Source organism: Hypanus sabinus, chromosome 1 (assembly GCF_030144855.1).
Source record: "Hypanus sabinus isolate sHypSab1 chromosome 1, sHypSab1.hap1, whole genome shotgun sequence".
Lineage (NCBI taxonomy): Eukaryota > Metazoa > Chordata > Chondrichthyes > Myliobatiformes > Dasyatidae > Hypanus > Hypanus sabinus.
In genome coordinates, this window is record NC_082706.1 from 158,837,591 (window position 1) to 158,863,922 (window position 26,332).

Consider the following 26,332-nt stretch of genomic DNA (forward strand, 5'->3'; position numbering starts at 1 on the left):
AATTACCTATTGCAAAAATATTCCATGTGAGGTCTACAGTCAGATGAGATTCAGGTTTCCTGTCCAAATACCAGGATATTTTGGCTAAGTCCTAGTTCTCAAATTAGTTATTGGCTTAGTTACTTTGTTTACTGTTGTGCACCAGTCAATCTGCAGTGAACCCAAAGACGTATTGCCTCACCCAAATCTGTCTAAATTCCTGGCCTCCATCATCTCTGTTGTTTCCTGTGTTTTTTTCATCACAGTAAGTCAAGAGAGTCATGGGTGGCACCACAAAAAGAGAGCTTAATTTGTTGTCTATTTAATAAGTACAAACAGATTTGTATTCCAAACGTTATGTACATATTGTCCAGCATATTCTCTATTCCAAGGATGGGCCTGTAACTTGTCGCATGAAAATGAAAAAGAAATTCTAATATTTATAGTGGATACAATGTTTTACTTCATCAGGAAGCTAAATTTGGCATGCTCTCATTGACTCCTACTAACTTTTATTAATGCACTTCTGCTTTGATGCAGCACAACCCTGTATGGTAACTGCAGGGAGCTGCAGAGAGCTGTCGTCACAGGTCAGCACATCACAGGAACCATTCTCCCCACTGCAGACTCTTTCTATATGGCTCCTTGCCTTAAAGCGGTCCCATCCACCCCAGGTATTCTCTCCTCTTCCTCCCCCATCAGGCAGAAGATGCAAAAGCCTGAAAGCACATACCATCAGGCTCAAGGACAGCTTCTATGGCACTGTTCTTCAACTCTTGAATGGACCTTGTACAAATACACAGACTTTGGTCTCATAATCTACCTCGTTATGATCTTGCACTTTATCATTTACTGGCACTGCACACTTTTTCAGTAGCTTTAATACTTTGCTCCTCAACTTCATTGTTTTATCTTATTCTAATTCAATGCACTGTGTAATTATTTGATCTGTATAACCAACATGCAAGATATGCTTTTCACTGAATCCTGGTACATGTGACAATAATAAACCAAAGTCAATATGATGTAAACGCTCCACTGGGTAACTTCCTTTCTTTATTATTCCCTTTAATTAATCCTGGCAAACAGTGCCATTTAAATAAGATACCCAAGCACTGAAATCAATGAATGGAAAAAGGAGACACTACTCAGTGTTGCTTCTTTCATGGCTACCCTTGGGAGGAGGAAACTTCTTCAGCAGAGCCTGAAACTGAACTGCAAATATGAATATGCTACATACTGTTCCATCTGCACGCTTTTTAAGATTAGCTTTCAATGGCACACATACAGTGAAATTGGTTGTTTGTATCAACGACCATCACAGACCAACACAGTCTAGGGGACAGCTCACAAGTGTAGTGTGCTTCCGGTGCCAACACAGCATATCCAGAGCACTGAGGGAAACCAGATGTTCATGGAGAGAATGTAAACACTCCTTGCAGAGAGCAGTGGGAATTTAACTCCAATTGCTAATCACGAGATCTGTAAAGTTTTGCATTGACTGCTACACTAGCATGCCATCCAATGCATCATCAGCTGCATCAGAATCTCTGATCCTGCAAAGAGACTATGTTTCCCCTAATCCAGATATTTCAGGCTATATTCATTCAGGACATTCAGTGAAAATAAATTTCTACAGCTACAATCTGATGCCATTCCATTGTTAAAATGTAGATGTCCAGATGAGTCCTAACCAACTTAAGTTTCAGCCACTGTAACTCAAATGATAATCAGCTGAATCCAAGTTGCAAAAACCAGCTTGCCTCCTTACAATATGCCACTGAGGAATCACATAAAAAGGAATGCAAGACTCAGTTTAAGACTAGAAGCACAAGAAACTGCAGATGCTGGAATCTGAATTATCACAGAAGATGCTGAGTGAACTCACTGAGTCAAGGCAGCATCTATAGAGGGAAATAGATAGTCAACGTTTTGGGTTGAGATCCTATATCTGAACTAGATGAAGGGACTCAACCAAAAAAAACTGTCCCTTTCCCTTCATAGATGCTGCATATTTCATAAGAACATAAGAAATAGGAGCAGGAGTAGGCCATCCGGCCTGTCAAGCCTGCTCCGCCATTCAATAAGATCATGACTGATCTGGCCATGACCTCATCTTCACCAACCTGTCTTTTCACCAGAACCCTTGATGCAAAAATCTATCCAACTTTGTCTTAGATATATATACCGCTTCATTGGGCAGAGAATTCCACACAAATTTCTCCAGAATTTTGTATGTCACTCCAGGTTCAAGACTACATTGATCATAGACTACTAACAAGGATGCTTATAAAGAGCAGTCACATACATGTGCTTTTAAAATAATGAAGACAATCTCTGCAGCAGTAATACAATTCTCTCTATCGACTTTTCTTTGGATGATGCTTTACACTAGAGGCATTTCAAATGGAAGCCCATCCTTTTCATTTATGCAAGAAGCCTCAGAACAAATACAGTAGTTATTTCAACTTTACAGTCTACTTAGATACTATTTTGGGCAAGAGTTTAACATACATTGCAAGTCTTTTGATACTTAGCAACATCACAAATCCATTGTTTATAGGCAAACATGCAGCTTACAATACATAAAAGGAGAACAAAAACCTACTTACAAAGGATGGATTTTATTCTGAACATTTATTGATAATGGAAATCAATTTAATCATTTAGGTTATAAATTTTCCATTATATTTTACTTAACTGTCACTGGGAGGAACATCTAATAACATTCAAAGAATTAAAAGGCACCAAAGGAAAGCAATCTGAAAACTATTGATTATCATAAATACAATGAATAAATTGTTGCAGCATTCAGTTTGAGAGACTCTCATGTGCTTGATTACCTTTCCAGCAAATTAATGGTCCCTTTGAGAAAACACCTTGTGAGTTTTTGATGAGGTAATATTTTAAGTGCTTCTGCTTCTTCGGCTGGGTTGTCAGTTTTAAGTTGATGTGATTGGAAAACTCGGTGAAGTACCGGAATCCTTTCTCCCCACAGCCTATACAATTTCCCGAGAAACCTGTAGTTGTAGCAACCGGACCAAGAGCAGAAAGTGAAGATTATGAATCATTTGGATCCACTTGAATTTTTGTGAAAAAAAATTGTTTCCTTTGAAGCATTTCAGTGGAATGGATTTTTTTTCTCTGCAAAATCTGTTAAGACTACAATTCCAAGTAAACATCTTTATCTGTATTGTGTCCATTTGGTTATATTTATTCATAATTATTTAAAACAAATGTTAGTTGGGTAATTGTCCTATCCCATATCCATCAGGACTGAAGCGGAGAAAGAAGATAGCCAATGTAAAGAGGACTGGGAGAGTGATTGGAGGACCAATGATGGGTGAAGGATGACAGCAAAATTTGATAAAGTAAAGGATGGAGATGGGAAGACAGAGACAGGCCAAACAAAAGGGAGCCAGCTAGAGGGAGTATGCGTTATCTTTCTACTTTGCATTGAACTTCACATTTTCAGTAGATGCAGTAGAGAAGGCTGAGGACAGACATGTTGGTGAGGGAATATAAAGAAGAATACAGATGGAAGGAAACTAGGAGCTCAGGCTGGCCATTGTGGAGCAAGTCACAATGGGTCTGCAGATTGGTTTCCAGTCTGCACTTGGCCTCACTGATAGACAGGAGGCCACAGCTGGAGCAACAAATATAGCAAGCAAGGTTAGAGGAGGTGGCCTCTCTTATGGTCCCTGCTTGGTGGAGATGGAACAGGTGTAAAAGCAAGAGTTGCACATCCTATAGTTGTGGAGGAAAATCCCACAGATTAGGGAGGAGTGGGTAGTGAGAGATGAGTTGACAAGGAATCACGGAGGGACTGGTTCCTGCAGGAGGCGGGACAAGAGTTGGGAGAAGATGTGAATAGTGGTGGGATTTCATCATAGCTGGTGGAAAGAATGAAGGATGTTGTGCTTGATGTGGAGGCTACTTGTATGAAAGATGAGGGCACAAGAGATTCTGCAGATGCTGGAAATCTAGAACAACAAATACAAAACACGAGAGGAACTCAGCAGGACAGGTAGCATCTATGGAGAGGAATAAACAGTCAACATTTCTCGCCAAAACCCTTCATCGGGATTGCAAAGGGAGAATGATAAAGATGGTGGGGGGGGGGGGTGAGAAAAAGAAGCTGGTAGATGACAGATGAAACCAGGTGAGGGGTAAGGGTGGTCAGTGGGAGAAAAATTACCAGAAGGTTCAAGGTGAGAGTAGAGAAATTCTATATCTGTACTGTTTGAAGGGAGTTGGAGAGAGAGCAGAAGCATGAGAAATGGAGAAAATTTGAGAGAGGGCTCCATTAACCATAGCAGAAAGGATTGCATACTTTCTGAAAAAGACATCAAATATAGAACTTGCTCCCCAAAGGAACAGTTTGGGAAACTGTTTCATAACTTTATTATAAAAATCAAAGTGAGTCCAAATACTATTTATCGACAGTGCACCAGGAATTTCAGCTAAATATGAATGGAGGATTAAATAAAGAAACTGGAAATTTGCTGTCCATGATACATCATTCCATTCTCAAAAACAGGATGCATATTAAACCTTGAAATTTCTAAGATAAAACATATTTATCTTCACTAAGATTTAACACCTGTAATGATCTCTGGATGTGTTCTGCAGCCAATGAAGTACCCTTGAAGTATCAGTACCATTTTAACATTGCTGTTCAACTGAATCACAGCAGACATAAATTAAGCTCACCACAGAAGGTCAGGTCAAGTTATTTCAAGTCTAAGTATGCATTTAATTACTCTTAATAAGTATTAATTATTGCCAGTCAACCTCTTCAGCTGTATAAATAAACTATCACAAATACAGGGCCTCATTTTGTTCAAGTTTGAATTACGGAAGAATTATTTTTAAAGTCCTAAATTTTTCTTTTCTCTCATAATCAAATTATTTCTTTCTTCCCTTTGATTTATATTTTGTTTCTTGATTAAGCATTGAATTTAGCCGTCTAACACTTCTTTCTCCATCCTTATACAACTCATTTCAAAATTCTTCAGTCTGAATGGTAAAAAGCTCCCAGTCTAGGAAAATAAGCTATTTCCATTTTTGGTACCACTGTCAATTATCACTCATATTAAATGAGCAAAGATGAAAGTCATCTGTAGTGTGAGGAATCGTGTTCATATTTCAAACTGACATCTTTCGCGTAAACCAGATTTTGCCAAGTATTTCCACATTTTCTGTTTTTAATTACAAGTTGAATAGCGGATAGTAATTGGTGTTAGTTTACAACTAAACTTTTTGCTTTACAAATGCTAGAAACATAAGTTATCTTATCTCCAATGGTGTAAAAGTGGGTAACACCAATAGTTACTGGTTATTAGGGTTGCCTTGGTTGGAAAAGATTAACGCAAGTGTTAAAGAGCAATTGATTTTGTAGGCTGCTACTCACTTCACAATGTACAATTGAGATAGAAAGTTTGTGAATGCTTTAGAATTGTCTCCATTTCTGCACAAATATGACATAAAATGTGATCAGATTTTCACGCAAGTCCTAAAACTAGGTAAAGACAGCCAAATTAAATAAATAGCACAAAATAACTTCAACCAAACATTTCTGCTAACTATTGATCAGTCCTACATATTGGTTTGGAGAAACGTTAGACCATTCCTCCATACAAAACTGTTTCAGTTCATCAATTGGACAGTAATTGGACAGGGCCAATGAACTTAACCTGTTCTTCAACAGATTTGACACTGTGGCCTCTGCACATCCCCCAAATGATTCATCTCTTGTTGGCCCCCCAACCAACACATACTCCACTCTCCCCTCCCACCCCTCCTCACAGCCCCCCACCCTGCTCTTGTGACTACACCCCTCCCTCACCTGAAACCACCACAGCTGAACAGGTGAGAAGACAGCTGAAACGTCTCCATCCAAGCAAGGCTGCAGGCCTGGATGGTATCAGACCTAGGGTGCTCAAAGCCTGTGCCCCCCAGCTATGTGGGGTACTTCACCATGTCTTCAACCTGAGCCTGAGTCTCCAGAGGGTTCCTGTGCTGTGGAAGATGTCCTGCCTCGTTCCTGTGCCCCAGTGGCTCCAATGACTACAGACTGGTGGCATTGACCTCCCACAACATGAAGACCCTGGAGAAACTTGTTCTAGAGCAGCTCCGGCCTCTGGTTAGGCCACACTTAGACCCCTTCCAGTTCACCTACCAGCCCAAACTAGGAGTTGAGGATGCCATCGCCTACCTGCTGAAGTGTGTCTACGCCCACCTGGACAAGCCGGCGAGCACTGTGAGGATCATGTTTTTTGACTGCTCCAGTGCGTTCAACACCATCCGCCCTGCTCTGTTGGGTGAGAAGCTGACAGTGATGGAGGTGGATGCTTCCCTGGTGTCATGGATTATTGATTACCTAACTGGCAGACCATAGTACGTGCGCTTGCAACACTGTGTGTCAGACAGAGTGGTCAGCAGCACTGGGGCTCCACAGGGGACTGTTCTGTCTCCCTTTCTCTTCACCATCTACACCTCGGACTTCAACTACTGCACAGAGTCTTGCCATCTTCAGAAGATTTCTGATGACTCTGCCGTAGTTGGATGCATCAGCAAGGGAGATGAGGCTGAGTACAGGGCTACGGTGGGAAACTTTGTCACGTGGTGTGAGCAGAATCATCTGCAGCTTAATGTGAAAAAGACTAAGGAGCTGGTGGTGGACCTAAGAGGGCTAAGGAGGACCTGAGGAGACCTGAGATGTGCCGCAATGTTTTTTTGGAAAGCAGTGATTTCCTCTGTAGTGTCCTTTCATGAACACCATTCTTGTTCAGTGCTTTTCTTATACTGGACACATGAACAGAGAACAAGTTCTAGAGATTTCTGCAGGTCTTTTACCCTTGGGTTCCTTTCCACCTCCTTCAGCACAGCATATTGTGTTCTTGCTATGATCTTTGCAGGACACTCACTCCTAGGGAGAGGAGAAAGAGTACTGAATCTCCTTCATTTGGGGACTGTTCCTCTTACTGTGGACAGGTGAACACACAGATCTTTAGAAATGCTTTTGTAGCCTTTTCCAGCTTCATGCATTCTTCTTCTAAGATCCTCTAAAAGTTATTTTGGTTGAGGCATGGTGCACATAAAGAGATCTTTCCTGAGAAGCACAGGCTCTGTCAGTAACCTGATTCTGTGTGTCTTTTTTATAGGGCAGGGCACCTCTACAGCCCTCACTTCCTATCTCATCTCATTGATTGCAACACCTCGACTCCAAATTGTTTAAATGGTGTACTCAGTATTGACAAGTAGTAGAATTGTTTGTGTGTTATTAGTTTAAGCAGATTGTGTTTGTCTATTATTATGACTTAGATGAAGATCAGACCACATTTTATGAGTAATTAATGCAGAAAACCAGCTAATTACAAAGGCTTCACAAACCTTTTCTTGCAACTACAGCAAGCACTCTTGGTTTCTCCTTATCCCTCATGTTTAGCTTTCTAAGTCTTGACATTTTCCAGCAATAATTTTTTAAATGGCAATTACTCTTGTGTTTTACTTGAATGGTGAAGCTACAACAGTATTTGCATTTCAAAGGTATTTTATTAACTGCAAAGCACTTTAACATATTTTCAGATCATAACAGGTGTCATCTAAATACATATTTCATTTATAGGATAAAAATATTCATAGATCATGATTTTCAGGCTTAATTTTTTTAAAGCTTACTGAATGGAAACTAAACTGTTTGTTTTGCTTTCTTAAAGGAGGACAACCTTCATGAAAAAATTGTCCAATTTGATTAGTAAAGAGGATGCTCAGCTGTCTGTCCCACTTGCTCAGGTTTCAGATGCTCATTGAGGGGAATCATATCATTTCTATCTTGCACTGTTACTGTTAAGTATTGTGCAGACGTATTCAGCAGGAACAAGACTAACTAGGATTTCTTTGTTTAATATGTACAGTGAGTAACATCTAACTGAAAATCATCCATGTTCGCATTGCATCTTATTCTAACAGTGTCTTGTTCTTTTTTCTTTACTCTCCCACCCACAAAATATGTTTGGAAAAAACTTTTTGTCCCTAGTCAAAACAAAATGGCATATCTATAAATTTACCATATGTCTATATATTTAAGATCTCTTTACTTTCTAAAGGAAATAAATTCAATCCTCTAACTTCAAACATCTAACTTGAATTCTAAAGATTTTGCTTAATTCCTCCTCAACTACCAAAGTCTCAAAATAGCTCGACCATCAGTTATAAAAGCTCTACCAGTGAGAACCAGATTTCAAAAAGACCGCTTAGTCCTTCAACTTGTCTAATCTAAATATTATAACATAAAAGACAAATTCAAAATGAAAATCAAACTCAAATATCTGGCATGGTATAGTGGAGCACCAATATTAGGTGAAGGGGGAGAGTGGAGAGTGGTGGAGGGGTTTGGTGTAATGATGGGAATATTCCTCATCGAACTTAAAAACCGTAATAACCAGAACAAAATTTTGGCAAAATCTTCATAAATTTTTTAAACAAGTGAACATTGATGGACTATGGTATCATTGTTTTGTGGACCATTACCCAAATGCAAAAGACACAATGTTCAGATGGAGAAATCTTTGACTGATAATTTTTGTTTTTGCAATTATCTGTAAAATAATCTTTGTTTTACTGATGATTGCACTGTCATATTACTAATAAACAATTGTTAAAAACAAGATATTCCTTACCTAAAAGTGCATTCTTTCCATTGTCATCTGGCAGGAATCGTTTATCTACTGCACAAATCAGAATGTGCTCAGGAAGATTTGGAGACTTGGCTCCTACCAGAACAAAACCTGGCGGAATATCAATTTGTTCTGTGGAGAGTGATACCAAGCGCAGGTCTTTGCCGGCCTGACAGAAACCTAAACCAAACCAAAAAGATGTGTCTACTTGAAAAATGGTACAAAATAACATAAGCAATATAAAATTAAGATAGGTTACTTACCAAATGAAATCAAAGGTTTAATTTCAGATAATAGAACATAAAATAGCACAGCACATTACAGGCCCTTCGGCCCACAATGTTGTGCCGACCCTCAAACCCTGCCTTCCATATAACCCCCCACCTTAAATTCCTCCATATACCTGTCTAGTAGTCTCTTAAACTTCACTAGTGTATCTGCCTCCACCTCTGAATCAGGCAGTGCATTCCACGAACCAACCACACTCTGAGTAAAAAACCTTCCTCTAATATCCCCCTTGAACTTCCCTCCTCTTACCTTAAAGCCATGTCCTCTTGTACTGAGCAGTGCTGCCCTGGGGAAGAGGCGCTGGCGATCCATTCTATCTATTCCTCTTAATATCTTGCACACCTCTATCATGTCTCCTCTCATCTTCCTTCTGTCCAAAGAGTAAAGCCCTAGCTCCCTTAATCTCTGATCATAATCCAAACTCTCTAAACCAGGCAGCATCCTGGTAAATCTCCTCTGTACCTTTTCCAATGCTTCCACATCCTTCTTATAGTGAGGCAACCAGAACTGGACACAGTTCTCCAAGTGTGGCCTAACCAGAATTTTATAGAGCTGCATCATTACATCGCAACTGTTAAACTCTATCCCTCGACTTATGAAAGCTAACACCCCATAAGCTTTCTTAACTACCCTATCTACCTTTGAGGCAACTTTCAGGGATCTGTGGACATGTACCCCCAGATCTTTCTGCTCCTCCACACTACCTGCCATTTACTTTGTACTCTGCCTTGGAGTTTGTCCTTCCAAAGTGTACCACCTCACACTTCTCCGGGTTGAACTCCATCTGCCACTTCTCAGCCCACTTCGGCATGCTATCAATGTCTCTCTGCAATCTTCGACAATCCTCTACGCCATCTACACCACTACCAACCTTTGTGTTGTCTGCAAACTTGCCAACCCACCTTTCTACCCCCACATCCAGTTCGTTAATAAAAGTCACAAAAAGTAGAGGTCCCAGAACAGATCTTTGTGGGACACCACTAGTCACAACCCTCCAATCTGGATGTGCTCCCTCCACCACAACCCTCTGCCTTCTGCAGGCAAGCCAATTCTGAATCCACCTGACCAAACTTCCCTGGATCCCATGCCTTCTGACTTTCTGAATAAGCCTACTGTGTGGAATCTTGTCAAATGCCTTGCTAAAATCTATGTAGATCACATCCACTGCATTACCCCCATCTATATGCCTGGTTACCTCCTCAAAGAACTCTATCAGGCTTGTTAGACACGATCTGCCCTTCACAAAGCCATGCTGACTGTCCCTAATCAGACCATAATTCTCTAAATGCCCATAGATCCTATCTCTAAGAATCTTTTCCAACAGCTTTCCCACCACAGATGTAAGGCTCACTGGTCTATAATTACCTGGACTATCCCTACTACCTTTTTTGAACAAGGGGACAACATTCGCCTCCCTCCAATCCTCCGGTACCATTCCCGTGGACAATGAGGACATAAAGATCCTAGCCAGAGGCTCAGCGATCTCTTCTCTCGCCTCGTGGAACAGCCTGGGGAATATTCCGTTGGGCCCTGGGGACTTATCCGTCCTAATGTATTTTAACAACTCCAACACCTCCTCTCCCTTACTATCAACATGCTCGAGAACATCAACCTCACTCATATTGTCCTCACCGTCATCAAGTTCCCTCTCATTGGTGAATACCGAAGAGAAGTATTCATTGAGGACCTTGCTCACTTCCCCAGCCTCCAGGCACATCTTCCCACTTTTATCTCTAATTGGTCCTACCTTCATTCCTGTCATCCTTTTTGTTCTTCACATAATAGAAGAATGCCTTGGGGTTTTCCTTTACCCTACTCGCCAAGGTCTTCTCATGCCCCCTTCTTGCTCTTCTCAGCCACTTCTTAAGCTTTCTTGCTACCCTATTTCCTCAATAGACCCATCTGATCCTTGCTTCCTAAACCTCATGTATGCTGCCTTCTTCCACCTGACTAGATTTTCCACCTCACTTGTCACCCATGGTTCCTTCACCCAACAATTCTTTATCTTCCTCACTGGGACAAATTTATCCCTAACATCCTTCAAGAGATCCTTAAACATCGACCACATGTCCATAGTACATTTCCCTGCAAAAACATCATCCCAATTCACACCCGCAAGTTTCTAGCCTTATAGCCTCATAATTTGCCCTTCCCCAATTAAAAATTTTCCTGCCCTCTCTGATTCTATATTTTTCCATGATAATGCTAAAGGCCAGGGAGCGGTGATCACAGTTCCCCAGATGCTCCCCCACTAGATCTGTGACCTAACCCGGTTTGTTACCTAATACTAGATCTAGTATGGCATTCCCCCAGTCAGCCTGTCAACATACTGTGACAAGAATCTGTCCTGGACACACTTAACAAACTCTGCCCCATCTAAACCCTTGGAACTAATCAAGTGCCAATCAATATTAGGGAAGTTGAAGTCACCCAGAATAACAACCCTGTGATTTTTGCACCTTTCCAAAATCTGCCTCCCAATCTGCTCCTCGGTATCTCTGCTGCTACCCGGGGGCCTATAGAATACCCCCAATAGAGTAACTGCTCCCTGCCTGTTCCTGACTTCCACCCATACTGACTCAAAAGAGGATCCTGCTACATTACCCACCCTTTCTGTAGCTGTAATAGCATCACTGACCAGTAATGCCACCTGTCCTCCCCTACCCCCCCTCTCTATCCCTTTTAAAGCACTGAAATCCAGGAATATTAAGAATCCATTCCTGCCCTGGTGCCAGCCAAGTCTCTGCAATGGCCCCTACATCATAATTCCATGTATGCATGCAAGCTCCCAGTTCATCACCTTTGTTCCTGATGCTTCTTGCATTGAAGTACACACACTTTAGCCCTTCTACCTTACTACCTTTACACCCTTTATTCTGCTTCTCTTTCCTCAAAGCCTCTCTATATGTTAGATCTGGCTTTACTCCATGCACTTCTTTCACTGCTCTATCGCTCCGGGTCCCATTCCCTTGCAAATTACCCTTTAATAATTATGGAGTAATATGCATGATTCATTAAAATATACTGTCCTAAAAATTATTCTGCAGCTCAGAAGTTTTTGGAAGATGACAGTACTCTCTTGCTATTGATGATGAGTTGTAGATTGCGTGGGAGACAACCCACCACTGCGAGCTTTCATCATCCAGTTACACAAGACAGTAAGCTAAAAACTAAAAGAACCGCACCACTTTGCTATGCTGTTGGGATATTTAATTCAATTTGCAAATGATGACAGCCAAATTATTCAGGTTCATCAAATTCTTTGCTAATACTGATTTTCAGATCAATACCTATCTAAATATTTCCCAAGAATTAGCAAAATGGCATGTTTATGACAAATGAGGGTGTTGGGATTATTGTCCGACAGGAGGTCCCAGTATCCAAACACTGGGTGGACTAACTAAAACTGAAATCTCTGAGCTTAAATTAAATGAGTTCTGGTGGATGGTCCTTGCTTTAAATATGAAAAACAATTGTCAAAAGCAAGAACCAAACCCAAGAAAGATGCTGAAAGCCTGAACCGTGATGAGACAGGAAGGATAGACCACAGAAACAAACCCGAGTCAAAAAAATTCCTTAGAATTACCCTAATGGTCACAGGTACTGGCTCGGAACACGGACAGTTCTATGTTGTCAACGGAAAGGCAGGCACAGCTGGGGCCCACGCGGGAGCCCACGGATACCCCTCAAGTCTGCAGGAAGTAGGAGAAGCCAAAGGAGATTTTGTTGAGTGTGAGGATCAGTTCTACCAAACAGAGGAGGGCAGTGATGGAGGAAACCTGGTTGCATCTTTTGTTGAGAAAGAAGCAGAGATCTTTAAGGCATTCCAGAAGGGGGATACAAGTGTATAGGGACTGAAAATTCACAGTGAAAATGAGGCAGTCAGGGCCAGGGTATTAAATGATAGTGAGGAGTTTGAGAGCTTGAGAAGTGTTATGAATATAGGTGGGAAGGGACTGAACCAAAGGGGTAAATAATGGAGTCGAAGTATGTTCAATGGGGCAGGAACAGGCTGAGATAATGGGCCTACCCAGATAATTGGGAAAGTGGCAGTGTCCTTGAGCAAACATCATAAACAGCATCTTTATTTCAAGAAAATGATTCGACTTTGAATTATTTCTCTACCTGAAATTGAGGAAATATGGCAACAGTATTTTTATTTTGCTGCGCCACTCCACTAACATAATGCAAACCCAAGATCTGTTTCTCAGCATATTTTCCAGAAAGTTATTCATCAGAGTGTCCCTAGAAATGACACTACACAGGTCTTCTCCAGATTACAAACTCCCAACTAGGGAGACCAGTGGGATGGGTTTGTCTGCTTCCAGTCAGCAAGCATTTTCTGCCACGGTATTTATGACCTGCGCACTGTCTGACTTACAAACAGATCACAGGAATGGAACTCTATTGAAACCTGGAGAGTATCTGTACAGTTAAAGTGGCATTTGTCCTATTTCCATGGAATTCCTATTCTGATCCTAAGAAATTTTCATTAAATGACTTGTGATAATTCTCACTGATCCTGTGGAAAGCCTATTGATTCCACCTGAATCAGCTTCTTAATGATGCAGGTGAGATTAATAATTTACCAGTATTGGTCATCATGAGGCATCACCCTTGCAACAGCACAATGTAGCAGCCATTCCATACCTGCGTCTCCAGGATTAATTGTTTAGGTGACTACTGAGTGAGCAATTGAAGTAATAGTAGTCTCAAATGATTCATGATTGTCACTGGGAAAAAGCACTACCTGTCTGCATCAACACTTAAGTAACATTCTGGCAGTGTCACTTTTGCCAGATACTGCATGTCAGAAGACAGACTATACAAACCATCAGTTGTACAGGATCCCTCTGGAACATGTTTCTGAATGTAGGAAATAGGTGGGCTGTTTGACTCTGACATTTCCTCTTCTTCCTCCTCCTCCTCATTATCCAATCCATTGCTGACTTGTATAGCAGGGAATCCAGAAGAGCTACTCTGTGTATAACGATGGACTTCAATTTCCTTATCAAGGTCCTCTATCTTTGGTTTGACATCTGTTTCAAAAACAAACTTCAGGTTTTATTTTAAGACAGCTCACATTTGTATTGCTGATACCTCAGAAGGTCATGTAAAGACAAACACAATAAAGAGCCAAATGTCACAGGGAAATTGGGTATTTGGGTCCGTGGCCCTGCTGCATTTCCTGGCAGTGACTGATTTGTTCTCTACTGTTTCCAAGCTGGCAGCCGGCTAGCAAATCTGCACTGGAGGACATAGGCACAGGACAGACAGAGCAACAGACAGGAATTGCAGTGGTCTTAAAGATAAGGAGAATTTAGATCGTGGATCAGCGGTGATTCACATCAAATCAAATTAAGGAGAAGTGGCAGATATATTCCAGCAGTTCATGGCCCATAACTCATGTAAAAATAACACCCCAGTGCTGGATCTCATCTTTCTCAGTTTCCTTAAGAAGCAATTCCCAAACAAACTAAGCCCACAACAATCAAAGTTAAAACTGTTAAAATGCTAAAAATTGAACAACGCTGCCAAACTAGTATTTTAATTGCTAGTCCACTTGTCAAAAAAAGGTTATACACTCAGTGGCCACTTTATTCAGTACAAGTGTGGAACATGGTGTCGTCTTCTGCTGCTGCAGCCCATCCACTTCAAGGTCCAATGTGTTGTGCATTCAGACATTGAACCTTGTCTGCACACCACTGTTGTAATGTACAGTTATTTGCCCTTCCTTGAATCAGGCTGGCTGTTATTCTCTGACCTGTGTCACTTACAAGGTATTTTCGCCTACAGCACAGCCATTCACTGGGTGTCTTTGTTTTTCACACGAAAACTCTAAAGACAGTTCTGCGTGGAAATTCCAAGAGGTCAGCAGTTTTCGAGATACCCACCCACCCCGTCCGGTAGCAATAATCATTCCACGGTCAAAGTCACTTAGATCACATTTCTTCCCCATTCTGATGTTTGGTCTAAACATCAAATGTACCTCTTGACCATGTCTGCATGCTTTAATGCATTGAGCTGCTGGCACATGATTGGCTGATTAGATATTTGTATTAATAAGCAGGTGTACCTAATAAATTGGAGGCAGTCTGTACATTTGTACGGACTGCACCCATACAATCCGAACTCCTTTAAACTCCGAAGTGAAAATGTTTGTGGCTTCAGGTTGGGTTTCACACAATTCAGAATTCTCCATTCCCTCCTCCACTCCTCCCCACCAACTTAAAATCTGCCCCGGTATCTAAGGCCTCAAATGTTTGCAGGCCTCATACAAGGAGATAAATTTTGCAAAGCAATATCAACAGCACTAAACACATTTGATATTGCTGCATGTGGCCTAGACAAAGTTTCTGTAAATGAGCAAATTGTGGGCCAAATACACAATTATTTAACACATCCTCTCCTTTTGAAAGAATTCAATCACGTAGCACAGAAGATTGTGAAAAAACTGGACTGAATGACAGTTTTATACTTCTAAACTAGACTTGTATATGGATTCACAATGAATAATTGAGACATTGAGGCAGGGAGACATAGAAGAAGGTGACCTGCCTGCCCTGATGGAAACAGACGACAACGAGATGACACCCCAGTCTCCTCGACCTCCCACCACCCCAACCTCAGATGACTCAGCCTAACACACCATCATCAGTGTGCTCACTGTCTTCCCAATTCCAGTAAGTGAAACTACACTGGGAGTACATTATTTCTACTTTAAACAGGCTGTGTATTTTTATGTATTATTTGGTAGCTTCATAGCTTAAAGGTTACTGGAAAGAGTGCTTCTGCCAAGAGCGCTTGCGCCAAGTCTTTCTACCAGGAGCGCTTGTGTGAGATTTTCACTGCGGTGGGCAGTGTTGCAATAATTGTAGAAAAGTATTCCTACAGTATATAGGCTGTGTATTTATCAGATCATTCCTGCTTTTACTATATTTTAGGTTTTATGTGTTATTTGGCATGATTTGGTAGGTTATTTTTTGGGTCTGCGAACGCTCACAAATTTTTCCCATATAAATAAATGGTAATTGGTTCTTCACTTTATGACATTCCAGCTTACGAACCGTTTCATAGGAACACTCTACCTTCGAATAGCGGAGGAAACCTGTATAACAAAATCTGATTGTTCCTGGGTCTCATCATCACCAAGCATTCACGACTCAACTGGTGGGAACATTATTAGGCAAATCTTATCGATCCTCAGAGGCAATCATAAATAGGATTCATATTTTAATTAAAATGTCCATCTTCTCAGATGCGAGCGGAAAAGTTTCAAGGTCAGCTGAAAGTGTTAAGTGAGTTAAGTTTACAGAGCACTCTTTAAGAGGAGCCAGGAGAGCAAGTAGACTGAGGAAGTGAGAGATGTAGATGGCACTCTGCAAATGCAAGCAGCATTCTTTGTAGTGGAATCGATATTTGAAATTTTTTGTGGAAGAAACCCAGTAACTTAGATATGCCACAGACTTTCATATTCCAAGAAGACTGAAAGATCTCAACAAAGGACCCATGATACACCTAATGGTGTACCTCAAAGGCAACAACTTATGAAGTGACCCATAGGTGAATGACCTACTTTGAATACCATTCATACAAGACATTAGATAGTTATTGTCAAGAATGAATATTTTATTCATAATGGCACCAGGAAGCATTTCAGAATATGTCTGTTGTCAGTTTAATTTATTGGATGCAGAACTATTTTGTACTCATGGCATGGTGGCGCGGCACACATGCTCCTGGCGCGCAGCTGCAGCAGTCTTCGTTCAAGCCTAACCTTAGGTACTGTCTGCGTGGAGTTTGCACATTCTCTCCATGGCTGATGAACTTCCCTGGGGCTCTAACGCTTCGCAACACATCCCAAAACGGCGCTGGATGGTTGCTGTATGTAACTCCTAGGTAGATGCCAGGCAAAGCAGGGGAGAAGTCAGATGACCATAGGGGACAGGGGAATGAGTAGAAAAATGGGTCTGAGATGTTTTGAGAGACATCAGTGAGGCAAAGAGCCTCCTACATTACATCAAAATCTCAAGGAGGAAAACACATTCGATTAGTGCCAGCCTCTAGCACTAACTTGGTATTTGTTTGAACAACTCAATTTGAATGGTGGTTAATTACACTAATCAAAAAATAAAATACTATTGTGTTCCAACCAGGGCTCCATTATCGACCAAGAATTAATCTGTGGGGCACCTCAGACCACCCCAACCCCTCACATCTTTCTTGTCAGTTCACAAATACTTCATGTTTTGGAAATTTAGAAAAGAATACAGAAAAGTTCAACACAAAAAAACTTATTAGTTCATATTCAAGTACAAAGTCAGCACATACTTTAATATCCGTCCCTATCATCGATTTTCTCACAAAATCCCTATTGGAGTTACCAATAACATCACTTTCAAGTGTCTCCCTAGGCAATCCATTCCAATCAATTATCACCCACAGTGCAAAATGGAACTTTGCTCTTCATTCATATCTTCGTGGCTTCATTCCATGCTTGCTAGAGATTTTCAGACCACGGTAAATAATTTCTCACAGTTAAAACTATTAATTGCCCTAATGATTCCTGCAGATGCTCATATCTAAATAAACATTACTTCCCTTGAAGTTAAAGTATATAAAACTTTACATTACAAAACCGAAATTGGTGACTGGAGTAGTACTCATACCCTATGGGGAAGAAATATCACAAATTGTGAATTATTTTCTATTGTGACCTGACCTACCTTGCTCATTGCAACAGGGTAAATATCTTCAGTGGTCTTTCACTAACAAGCCCTAAGCATTTCTCACTGTGGTAAATCTAGTAGATTTTAGTTCATTTTGCCAACATTCCATACAAATTTAGAAGTGTGGATTTTGCCACTTTCATAATTTAGGAGCCCTAAATTTGTGCCCTATCACCTACTTGATGGACCAGATTGTGCACAATCCCACCTACCCCTAACAAGTCACTCTCAGCATTATTCCTGCAGAAATATTTCTCAATCCCAGTAAGTGAAGCCATTCATAAATAACCTCTGAGCTTCACACTGCAAGGACTCACTGGTGTCATTGTCTAGTGAGCTGCTCTTGAATGTCCCCAATGAGCAGAAACAATTACAAACTATTCAGAAGAATTTAAATAATACAAAAATGGTTTAAAATGTTAGATAATAAATAGTTAAATGAATTAAAAGATTTAGTGAAATAAAGAAAACTAATAAACTCAATTAATTGAATTTAACCTTTCAAACCTGGTTGCAAACTATTTGAAAGGCTGGTGCAACGACATCTAACGTCTAGCTCATTACTGACTAGATGCAGTGTAGCTGTGCTGAATAGGGGAGCTCATCGGCGGTTAGTCTCTATAATTCTGGCCATTAATGGAGCTGTCTGAATCACTGCAGTTGCAGGCCCTGAACTGGAGATGGCAATGCTGAGCACTATTGCAATATGGCGCAGTGGGGAAACAGCTGAATAACACTGGGGCCACAATGGCCAGTTAGCCTCTGCCTGTTTAACATGAAGCAAGTCAAATGTGTCATCTGCTCCCACCTTGTTATTACAACTGCCAGCATTAACTCTACTGTTTGCTGCCTCTGTGCATATCTATTGGATCAAACTTTGTGATTGGAGGCTTTGGCCCAGCTAAGTGATGCAGGACTATTCAGAAGGAGACATGCTCATTACATGACAACATTAGAAGAAATACAAGAACCAACAATGACAAATCCCTTTTTCAAGCTCACTAAAGCATTATCCTTCTACAATTTCACATCTTGCTTCCAACAGACTTACTGCTGGAATGAAGCTGATCTGCAAAGCTAATGGCAAACAGTTCACCCTGTACTTTCTACATTCCAGAATGCAGATCACCCCAGCTTCAGTTGTCCAGCTGTGGTATTCAGACAACAGTCATCATGAACACTTTTAGATTGAGCTCCAAGACATCACTGGTTCATTTATTGAAGGAAGTCAGAAGATCAGCCATCTGTGGAGAGGAATAAAGAGTCAATGTTTCCGGCTGAGACCCTTCATGCGGACTGGAAAGGAAAGGGCTAGAAGCCAGAAGAAGACCGAGGGGAAGGGGAAAGGCCACAAGCTTATTCCAGCATTTTGCATCTGCTCCCCTATCAGCATATGCAGAATCCCTGGTTTTTTCATTTATTGAAGTTGTCAGTAAACAGATACACTTAGTCATGAAAGACAGCAAATTAACTAAATGAAAGACTGAATTGCTTCAAATTACTCTGTATATATTTTTAGCTACCACTGACTATATATGTCTTTGGATGATCTGATCTTTCATCCAAGCCAGGTCCTATCTGAGATACTTGAAGCTCCAGTCCATCTAGCCAATAGCAGGTTGAGTGCTGTCATAACAATAACTTCCCCTTCCTGAAAACCAACATCATCAATTCCTTGGTTTTGCTGACATTGTGTCCAAGTTTGTGTCATGACAGTACTCAACCTGCTATTACCTGGGAATATGCATGGACTGGAGCTTCAAGCTTCTCATATAGGACCTGGCTTGGATGAAAGGGTGTCATATCAATATCTTAGAGGATATATCTTGAGCTCAGCACATAGATGTAACCATAAAGAAGGCATGCCAGCATCTCTACATTCTTAGAAGTTTAAGGAGATACAGCACGTCTTTGGCGTCTCAGACAAACCTTTACACATGTACTATGGAAAGGATTTTGGACCAATTGTATCGCAACCTGGTATGGAATCTCCAATACGCAAGAACGCAAGAGACTATGGTGAGTGATGGACTCAGCCGGTTCCTTACTGGGTACAGTTCTCCCCACCACTGATGACATCTACAAGAGGCAACACAGACTTCAGTTTCTGAGGAAGCTTGTAATGAAATTCTTAAATTGGTTAACAGTTCATTGTTATGTGCCCGCCACTCTCTCCTACAATTTAAAGCGGTCCATAGGGTCCATATGACCAAGGATAAGTTCTTTCATTTTTATATAGCTATATCTCTGTATTGTGATAAATGTAATAATGAAGAAGCTTCACTCATTCATATGTTTTTGTCATGCCCGAGTCTTGGAAAATATTGGAAAGTAGTATTTTAAACTTTCTTGATACTTTTCAAAGTAAACTTTAAGCCTAATCCTTTGGCCACTTTATTTGGTATTGCTGGAGGAAAGGATATTACTTTGGAGTCATCTGACTTGCACATTTTGGCTTTTATTTCTCTTATGGCCAGAAGGACACTCTTGCTTATATGGAAAGATGTGCCCCCCTCCCCCACTCACGCCCACAGGTTATGTGATGTGAAGTCATGTTTAAATTTAGAGAAGATTCGATGATCAATGTCTGAATCTGGTCAAGACTTTCAAACATTGTGGGGATCTTTTCTGAATCATTTTCAAAACCTTTCATTTGCTGTTAAAGCACAGATGATGACTAAATTTTTTTTTTCCTTTTTTACTTTACTAATCAGCTTCGGTCTTGGTAGTGGGTTAGATTTTTTTTATATAATAAAATTACTATATTTCAAAGTTATGAATTAATCTGTATGAATATAGGGTAAGGAGTCTTTATATGCGATTTAGAATGTATTGATATATTTCTTGTTTTCTTATACTCTGTATTCTTATATGTAAATTAATAAAAATATTGGAAAAGAAAAAAAGAAAGAATTCCCACAAAGTGGGGCATGCTATTTTCTCGTTGCTGCCATTGGAGAGGAGGTACCTGAGCCTGAAGGGCCACACCAAGTTCTATAACAGCTTCTTCCCCACTGTATTAAGGTTCTTGAATGGATCTCAAAAACCTGACATGCCCTCACAAAAAATTTCTTTTCTCTCTTCTTTAACTTGCACTAATGTTGTTATGTTTCTTTTGTTGCGCAAGTTATGCATAGTTTATTGTCATAGTCCTGACTGTACAGAGGTAGGCATCCAAGTATCGGCATTCCAGTTCCTCAGAGAATGGTCAGCTGCCACTGCGCCATTAAGACTCAGACTGCCAAGTATTGCCTGCCACATTCCTTCATGGAAAGTCTTTACTTAAAGGCCTCGTGCTGAGCACTCAGTGCTCAATCATAGGAATTCCATTTCCAGTACTATGTTTGTGATTTTGCCTTTGGATTTTCTCATTACAGCTCTCTTATTACACTTTGTTTTTGTCATGTTTGTAACGTGCTGTGCTGCTGTGGCAAAAAGTTAACTTTCATGGTAATTATGCCCAAGACAATCTTGGACTTGAACTAACAGTGTTAGCTGAAATGACTTAAAGGTAGCTAACTATAGCTTCTAACATCCATTAACTGTGCCCATGATCTGGAAATTTGAGTCACAGAAGTGGCAAATCACAAACATGCTTGTTATCAGCCCCATTTAGTAAATTTGGAAATAACTGGGATGGCACAGGGATGGGGCAAGTAAATCAGAGGAGATAAATAAAATACAATAGCCCTCTCTTGAAGGGTCACCTGACTGTTACCCATCTGCATCAAATGCATCACAGATCTTTAGCCACTGAATTCAAAATGAATTGTTTGAATTTAAGAACAAATTCAAAGTTTAATCTTTAAAATTCTTTGCTCCCCAAATCCATGATGAAGTTGTCCAAATGAAATACTGTGTGTTGTAGCAAAAGTCTACCAAAGTAATTAGATAGAATCAAAATAACTTGCAAAGGACTGATACATGGTTGCATAGATATGTCATACTGTCTTTTGTATTAACATCATAAACATCTTAAAAAAGGAAAGGACTGAATTCGCAAATTGTCTATCTACAGTGCTCCGGCTATTCCTATTAAAATGTGAATTCAGGATAAATTGAGTCAACCGAAAAAGGTTGAAATGGATGTAACACATTGTCAAAGCTGTCATTCATCAGTCTTCCTTTCAAAGTCTGGCCTTGCCTGATAAAAATATGGTGACAAAAAATAACATTGTTGCTTCATTCATTCAATCACACCACCCAATGTTCAGCCAATTTTGCTGATGCCTCAAATGTACACATAAAAGCACAATCACCAATCCTACCCCACCCCTTCCCCCACAAACATGATCAATTACTGGGGCAAGTAATTGACCATTCTGACAAGCATTCAAGTATTTACTATCAGAATTTTACATAGAAAGCCAATGAGGCAAGTCTGTGAGCAGAATACAGTGATTAAAAATCAAAACAATGAGCCATAAAATCAAACTGAGGTAATCCTGACCTTCAGGGGACAGAGGTGGTTGATCTGACTCAAGGTAGAGTTGAGAGAAGATTGGTTGAGGAGAAATACTGTTGGATCGAAGTGACGCTTCTATTGAATTGTGAAGAGCCTCTTCAAAACGTGCAGATTTCATTTGTCCAGCATATGAATTTCCCATGGTCTGAAAGTGAGGAAAGGCAGCCTAATGAATAACAAACAAATTAATAAGCTGATTATCAGTATTCTGACTATAAATACTGGGGATACTTAGAACACCACGGTTTAGGAGAATGCATGATTTTTTTTATAATGTACATCATCCAAAAAAACTTTGAATGTAAGGTTGAGCACCCCTTACCTGAAATGCTTGGGGCCAGAAGTGTTTCAGGTTTTGTATTTTAGAATATTTGCATCTATATAATGAAATACTTTGGGGATGGGACCCAAGACTAAACACGAAATCCAATTACATTATACAGCTTGTGTACAGCTGGTGTGCAGCACAGTCTGAGGTGATGGAGTTGGGTCCTCCGCAGACAGTCAGAGTTGAACGACCGCTTCATATCCGCCATCGATTTCAAACAGCTATCCATTCTACAGCAACAACGATGGGGGGGGGGGGGATAGTTTTAAATAATAGTTTAAATAATTTTGTGTAGCAAAATCGTGTAAATTGAAGCAATAATGTGTACATTGAATCATCAGAAAGGTAAGCCATCACTACCTTGGCTGCCCAGGTGGACAGTTAGTGGCTCTTTGGCATCGCCATCATTTCCGACTCTGAATTGATGTGCTACACATATGTAGTGATGTTCTCATTCAGCATGTTAAATTTTCGTCAGCAACAACCTTGGCAAAGCCATCAATGAATTTATCTGCCCCTTCGTGATCAGAAGATGCTTTTTCACCACAAATCTTTAAAAATTTAATAAACCAGCCTACTGAATACTCACAATTAACTTCAATTTTCAGTTCGTCGTGATAGATCTTTGCTTGTGTCATGAACATCATATTGTTAAGCAATGCTGACGAATCCACTCTTTTAAAATAAGATTGAGATCTGCATTTTCATTTTATGCAGTGCTTTTCGATTTTTCATTAACTTCTGATGATTATATATGTGAGGTCACTTCATAGAACTGTCGGTGGTGTGCAGAGACTTGTGCATCACCTGCAAACCTTCCCAGTGCTTTGTGGGAAGTTACCATTTGTGGCGTTATGTCAGTGCACAAAAAAATTCAGGTAAGGGGTTCTCACCCTGTATTTTGTTTCTATTGATGAGTAGTCAATTTTTTTTATTTGTCTCTATTTTTCTAAGTTGTTTTGTACTAAGTGTTAGTTACTTAGGCAGAGTTTTAAAGCTGCAAACACTTGGATAGCTAATCATTAGCAGAAAGTCAGAACCAAACCAAATCTGGAAACTCATTGCAATCTGCTATACACATGCCATTCAAGTAAAGACAAAATTGGTTCCCTTCTAATGCCAACTTGCCATATCTGTCAAATGAAATGTAGACAGCAAGAAAAGCCTCCAAAAGCAACTAATTTCTATGAAATCTAACTCCAGCTAATATCAATATGTCGATGAGAGAAGGTGAGGAACAATATTTTACCACATTGCAATGGAGTATCAAGTATGGAATTTTTACCACTTCCTCCGCCTTCACTTAAAAATCCAATGCTGCATTATTAAAATTCCCAAACAAGAAATCAAAACAGTGAGCTCTGCTGTTAAAATTGATCAGCCCAGTGAGGTGAACACAGTGTTGCAAATGGATTAGAATTTTAGTCAGGTGACAATTTGGAAAAAAGTCAGTTTTTTTTGTAATTTTGCACTTAATTTATGAAGCCCGGATCGGCTCTTCGGCCTCAGAAAGAAAGAAAATTGACTCATAATGAGACCTCTTCTTCCAGTGTTCAACCTCTAGCCTGGCCTCAAAGCAACAGGTCACTGTATGGCAACCAAGTCTTTATGAGATCATCAACCACTAGTATGAACTTTTAAAGACAGATATTGTCATATTTGGGCAATACCTCTGTTACCATTGTTGTAATTTATAATGTTAACAGCCTCAGCCATGTTTTTTTAATTAACACAAAAAATTTCAGCAACAGCAAGGTCAGCATTTAATGAACCTCCTACTTCCATATAGTGGTGAGTTGTCTTCTTAAGCTATAGTAACCACTGGGTCTAAGTCCACTCTCAATATCACTATGGGAGTAAATTCCTCAGAAGGACTCCAACAGTTTATGTACAGTAGGTGGCTCACTAAGAATAATGTGAGCTGTCTTAATGACTATTGCCTGATAGCACTCACATCTACAGTGATGAAATGCTTTAGGATGTTGGTCATGACTAGACTGAACTCATGCCTCAGCAAGGACCTGGACTAATTGCTATTTTCCTATCGCCACAATAGGTCAACGACAAATGCAATCTCAATGGCTCTCCACACGGCTTTAGACGACCTGGACAACATAAACACCTATGTCAGGATGCAGTTCATTGACTATAGCTCAACATTTAATACCATCATTCCTATAATTCTGATTGAGAAGTTGCAGAATTTGGGCCTCTGTAGCTCCCTCTGCAAATGGATCTTCGACTTTTTAACCGAAAGATCACAATCTGTGCGGATTGGTGATAACGTCTCCTGACTGACGATCAACACCAGTGAACCTCAGGGTTGTGTGCTTAGCCCGCTGCTCTACTCTCTATATACTCATGATTATGTGGCTAGGCATAGCTCAAGTACCATCTATAAATTTGCTGGTGATACAAACATTGTTGGTGACAAGAGGACATACAGGAATGAGATATGCCAACTAGTGGAATGGTGCCACAGCAACAACCTGGCACTCAACATGAGTAAGACGAAAGAGTTGACTGTGGAGTTCAGGAAGGGCAAGATGAAGGAACACACACCAATCCTCAGAGGGATCAGAAGTGGAGAGAGTGAGCAGTTTCAAGATCCCGGGTGTCAAGGTCGCTGACAATCTAACCTGGTCCCAACATATCGATGCAGTTAATAAGAAGGTAAGACAGCAACAATACTTCATTAGGAATTTGAAGAGATTTTGTATGTCAACAAATAGACAGGTTGCATCACTGTCTGCTTTGGGGGGGAGGGGACTACTGCACAGGACCAAAAGAAGCTGCAGAGGGTTGTAAATTTAGTTAGCTGCATCTGGGGTACTGGCCTACAAAATACCCAGGACATCTTCAAGGAGCGGTGTCTCAGAAAGATAGCGTCCATTATCAAGGACCTCCAGCACCCAGGGCATGCCCTTTTCTCACTGTTACCATCAGGTAGGAGGTACAGAAGCCTGAAGGCACACACTCAGTGATTCAGAAACAGCTTCTTCCCATCTGCCATCCAATTTCTAAATGGACATTGAACTCTTGAACACTACCTAACTTTTTTAATATATAATATTCCTGTTTTTTGCATGATTTTTAATCTTTTCAATAGACATATGCTGTAATTGATCTAATTATTTATTACTGTTGTTATTATTTTTTTCTTCTGTATTATATATTGCATTGAATTGATGCTGCTAAGGTAACAAGTTTCACATCACACGCCTGTGATAATAAACCTGATTTTGATTCTGATTCACCACTAATAGGGCAATTAGGAATGAGTGCTAAATGCTGGTTTAGTCGCCAACAACCACATCACATAAATGGAGTTTTTAAAATTTGATGATCCTCCTAGTGCATTTTGTAGATTGTTTTAACCCAGCAAAGATGATAGAATAGCAATATATTTCCAAAAAAGGCTGTTGTGACTCAGAGGAGAATTTGTAGCTGGTGGCTTTCCCATACTGTTCAGGAGAGGAGACATAAAATTCTCCAATGCTGCAGCACTTTCAATGCAAAAGATTTGTTTTCAGGCTAACAATTACAATCTTGCTCATTAGATATTCGTCTAAGGTTTCTGCATTTGGATTACAGTTGTCATGGAACCAAATGACATACAGCAACACACACAAAATGCTGGAGGAACTCAGCAGGCCAGGCAGCATCTGTGGAAAAGAGTACAGTCAAAGTTTTGGGCCAAAACCCTTCAGCAGGACCGATAAAGGGCCTGGGCCCAAAATGTCAACAGCTTACTCTTTTCCACAGATGCTGACTGGCCTGCTGAGTTCCTCCAGCATTTTGTGTGTGTTGCCTTGATTTCCAGCATCTGCAGATTTTCTTCTGTTGCACTCAGTATTATTAC

General features: G+C 40.3%; 1 protein-coding gene across 10 annotated transcripts in view; it reads right to left on the bottom strand.

Annotated features, from left to right (window-relative positions):
- The window catches only part of greb1l (GREB1 like retinoic acid receptor coactivator), a 250,753-nt gene that overhangs the window by 90,132 nt on the left and 134,289 nt on the right, over positions 1-26,332 (bottom strand). For 7 of the 10 annotated variants that reach the window (XM_059979802.1, XM_059979787.1, XM_059979736.1 and 4 more), the window contains exons 3-6: positions 22,128-22,287; positions 13,781-13,987; positions 8,664-8,840; positions 2,823-2,999 (exon numbers count right to left, since the gene is read on the bottom strand). In XM_059979802.1, coding sequence (XP_059835785.1) covers positions 2,823-2,999; positions 8,664-8,840; positions 13,781-13,987; positions 22,128-22,284 — 718 coding nt within the window. In that variant the 5' untranslated portion in view covers positions 22,285-22,287. Of the gene's footprint in view, positions 1-2,822; positions 3,000-8,663; positions 8,841-13,780; positions 13,988-22,127; positions 22,288-22,464; positions 22,701-22,830; positions 23,520-26,332 lie in introns of those variants that run through there. The other 3 variants (XM_059979745.1, XM_059979768.1, XM_059979777.1) reach the window with 2 other exon arrangements.